The sequence below is a fragment of the Sinocyclocheilus rhinocerous genome, unplaced genomic scaffold (genome assembly GCF_001515625.1).
Source record: "Sinocyclocheilus rhinocerous isolate Xijiao unplaced genomic scaffold, SAMN03320098_v1.1 scaffold827, whole genome shotgun sequence".
NCBI classification, from domain to species: Eukaryota; Metazoa; Chordata; class Actinopteri; order Cypriniformes; family Cyprinidae; genus Sinocyclocheilus; species Sinocyclocheilus rhinocerous.
In genome coordinates this window covers 1,242,300-1,245,396 of record NW_015633173.1, presented here as the reverse complement: position 1 = coordinate 1,245,396, position 3,097 = coordinate 1,242,300, and the positions used below count along the sequence as shown (strand labels likewise).

At 35.4% G+C, this 3,097-nt stretch overlaps 1 protein-coding gene across 1 annotated transcript in view; it reads left to right on the top strand.

Moving 5' to 3' along the window:
- The window catches only part of LOC107743323 (mannosyl-oligosaccharide 1,2-alpha-mannosidase IA-like), a gene marked incomplete at its 5' end in the record, with an annotated part of 101,268 nt that overhangs the window by 92,343 nt on the left and 5,828 nt on the right, over nucleotides 1-3,097 (top strand). Inside the window, one exon of the mRNA XM_016556492.1 lies at nucleotides 574-685. Coding sequence (XP_016411978.1) covers nucleotides 574-685 — 112 coding nt within the window. The remainder of the gene's footprint in view (nucleotides 1-573; nucleotides 686-3,097) is intronic.

The following is a 3,097-nucleotide window of genomic DNA, read 5'->3' as shown; positions in this document are numbered from 1 at the left end:
AATATATATATATATATATATATATGTGTGTGTGTGTGTGTGTGTGTGTGTGTATATATATATATATATATATATATATATATATATATACAGTATATATATTGTGCACAAATTGCTGCAAATTGCAGAAATTATATAAATATATAATTGTATGCTCGTACTTGGGGTTTGGTATTTAAACAAACTCCTAAACCTTAACAAGGTAAAAATCATAGAGACTTAGATTGAGGGAGGAACCCAAGACATATATCTACTGACCAGAATATTATAAATCAAAAGTAGGCAACTCTCACTCTCCAACCCTAATCAAACACACCTGAACAAGCTAATCAAGGTCTTTAGAATTACTTCAGGCTACAACTGCTGCTAAACTCTGCAGGAAAGTAGATCTCAAGGGCCAGAGATGGCCAGCTCTTTTATATAGACTTGTGGGTTGGGGGTCTTTTGACTTGGTCCACCTTTGCATCGATGTCTTGTCTCTGAAAATGAAAAGTAGGCTACATGACACTTGCTAGGATTGTGTAAAACTATGACATTGATACTGACAGGTACATTTGTATTTCTGTATATCAGGCTCTGGAGAAGTACTGCAGGGTGGACGGGGGTTACAGCGGAGTGAGAGACGTCTACGCTAACACTCCCAACCATGATGACGTGCAGCAGAGCTTCTACCTGGCTGAAACACTCGGAGAAAAAAAAATAAAATAAATATATATATATATATATATATATATATATATATAGTGTGAGTGTGTATAAATCCGTTTTTATTTATTTATTTTTGTGACACTATATTCATTACAGTTGTACATAATTACGTTTTAAATTACGTTGGCATTGCGGTAATATTATTTTTAGGAAGCTGGGACAAGATGTGTATTACCTTTTAATAATGGCTGGAATCTAGCCATTTTGATGCCGGATAAACAGTCTTAGACATAAATTGAGTCACATAAAATAGATTTATTATTGTAATTTGTAAAATGTTGTATATTAATGAGAAGCATCAGTATATTTATGAGAGTCATCAGTCAGAATAATGAGGGGGGGAAAAGTAGATACATTGTTTTACAAAAGTAAAAATACATATAAATGATTAATTAAAAATAACATAAAAATAATGTTACAGTGCAAAACAACATATGATTAATGGTCTTCATTTTCTTTTTGCAAAATATATTTCTTTTGATTTTGGGCTGAAATAAGCTTGTAAACACATCTTTATATCCCAGATCACAGAGATTGAGTCAGATCAGCCAGCCAGTCAGATTGGAGCTTGCGATTTTCACAAACTTCTTGCCCATTGGTTTGCAATATGTTGTGAGAGACTGAGACTAACTTGTGATTCTGCAATGACTGACTAAAGGAGAGGAAAGCTCTTCACTTAGAATGCATGAATTGAGCCAATTCTCTGTCGGAGCGAGAATTGTCACTGTCAAGGTGAAGTGATTGAGACACAAGACTGTGACAGCTGGAACTCATTTACAGGGGTCCTTATCACACAACATCCATCATTAAAGACACAGATAAATGAAAGGAATGAATAAAGAAAGAGTCAATCACTTCATCAGGGCACAAAATGAAGAGCTGCAGAGTTAGCGAGGTCACTATGCTGTTCTGTATCCTTTTTTTTGGGGGGGGGGTCTCTTCCCAGCTCTCCAGTCCTCCCATTTGATTGCGTTTTAAGGGGAAATCACTCTTCGAGTCTCATCCTGCTACGCCAGACAGCAGCTCTCCATTTCTGCTGCCTTTAATACTCTGGAGGAGCGCTTGCCCTTTGGCCAGGAGGAGTGCAGCGCACACAATTGAGCACAGAAAAGACTTAGCAATACTTTGAGAGAGAGAGAGTGCATTCAGAAACCCCTGCTTTCAACTTTTCTCACTCTGGTTGTTTCTCATTCTGTTGTTGCTTCTGGCTTGCTTTCGCCCCTTTTGCACAGTAAGTGCGTATTAAGTAATGATTCTTCCTCAGAGCCAGACTGTCTGGCGGGCTGAGGGATCAGAGTTTCCTGTTCATAGAAATGCTCTCAGTGTGTTTGTGGGCATGACTGTGCTCTTTAACATGCTCACTTCAGCCCACTACATCTGCTCTGCACCACATGCTGAGCCACTAAAGGGATAGTTCATGAAAAGAAAAGAAAAAAAAAAGAAATTCGGTCATCATTTACTTACCCTCATGCATTCCAAACCTGTATGACTTACCTTCTTTTCCACAGAAGAAAGTATTTTAAAAAAATCATTTTTTTTTTTTCATGCAATGAGTAAATGGTGCCCAAAACAAGTTGCCGATAGCTGATATTTGTTTTTTGTTTTTTTCCGGCCAGTGATTTTTTATTTTTTTTCTGTTTAACTGATATGTCGGAAGCAGGACCTTTATTTTAACTGCTCTTAGGACGCCAACACCTGAGTGCACAGAGCTCCCCTTTTCCGTCTTCATTAGTTTATTGTCTCTGTATAACACTTTTCTGACTAAAAATTTTTACACAGAACTTTTAAACAGAGTAATTAGTAAAGGGTATATGAAAAAATAGTATAGCGTATTATTAGTAACACAAAGGCAAATGCTATAATACTTTCTCATCCACAGTCAGCATTCAGCTAATATACGTTTCATTTCAACAAATCTTTGAATATCTAATAAAAATTTAATTTCTCCGCTCTCTTTAACGGTCAGTCCATGTGAATTAGAAGCGGGCAAACATGGACTTTAATAGAATTACAGAATCAAGAAATTGCCATCTAAATAAATCTCTTTATTTTACAGATTTATTTTGTCAAGTTGAAATTTTTTTTTTTCATAATTAAGCCTTTTCAAATTAAATAATTTAGTAAATATTATGTACAATAATTTAATTTCAATCAATCATTTATAGGGCATGTAAAAAAACTCTAAAAGCATACCAAAGTGCTGTACAAAAATGTAAACACATTAAAGGGGTCATATGACGTTGCTAAAAAGAACATTATTTTGTGTATTTGGTGTAATGCAATGTGTTTATGTGGTTTAAGGTTCAAAAAACACATTATTTTCCACATACTGTACATTATGGTTTCTCCTCTATGCCCCACCTTTCTGAAACGCGTCGATTTTTACAAA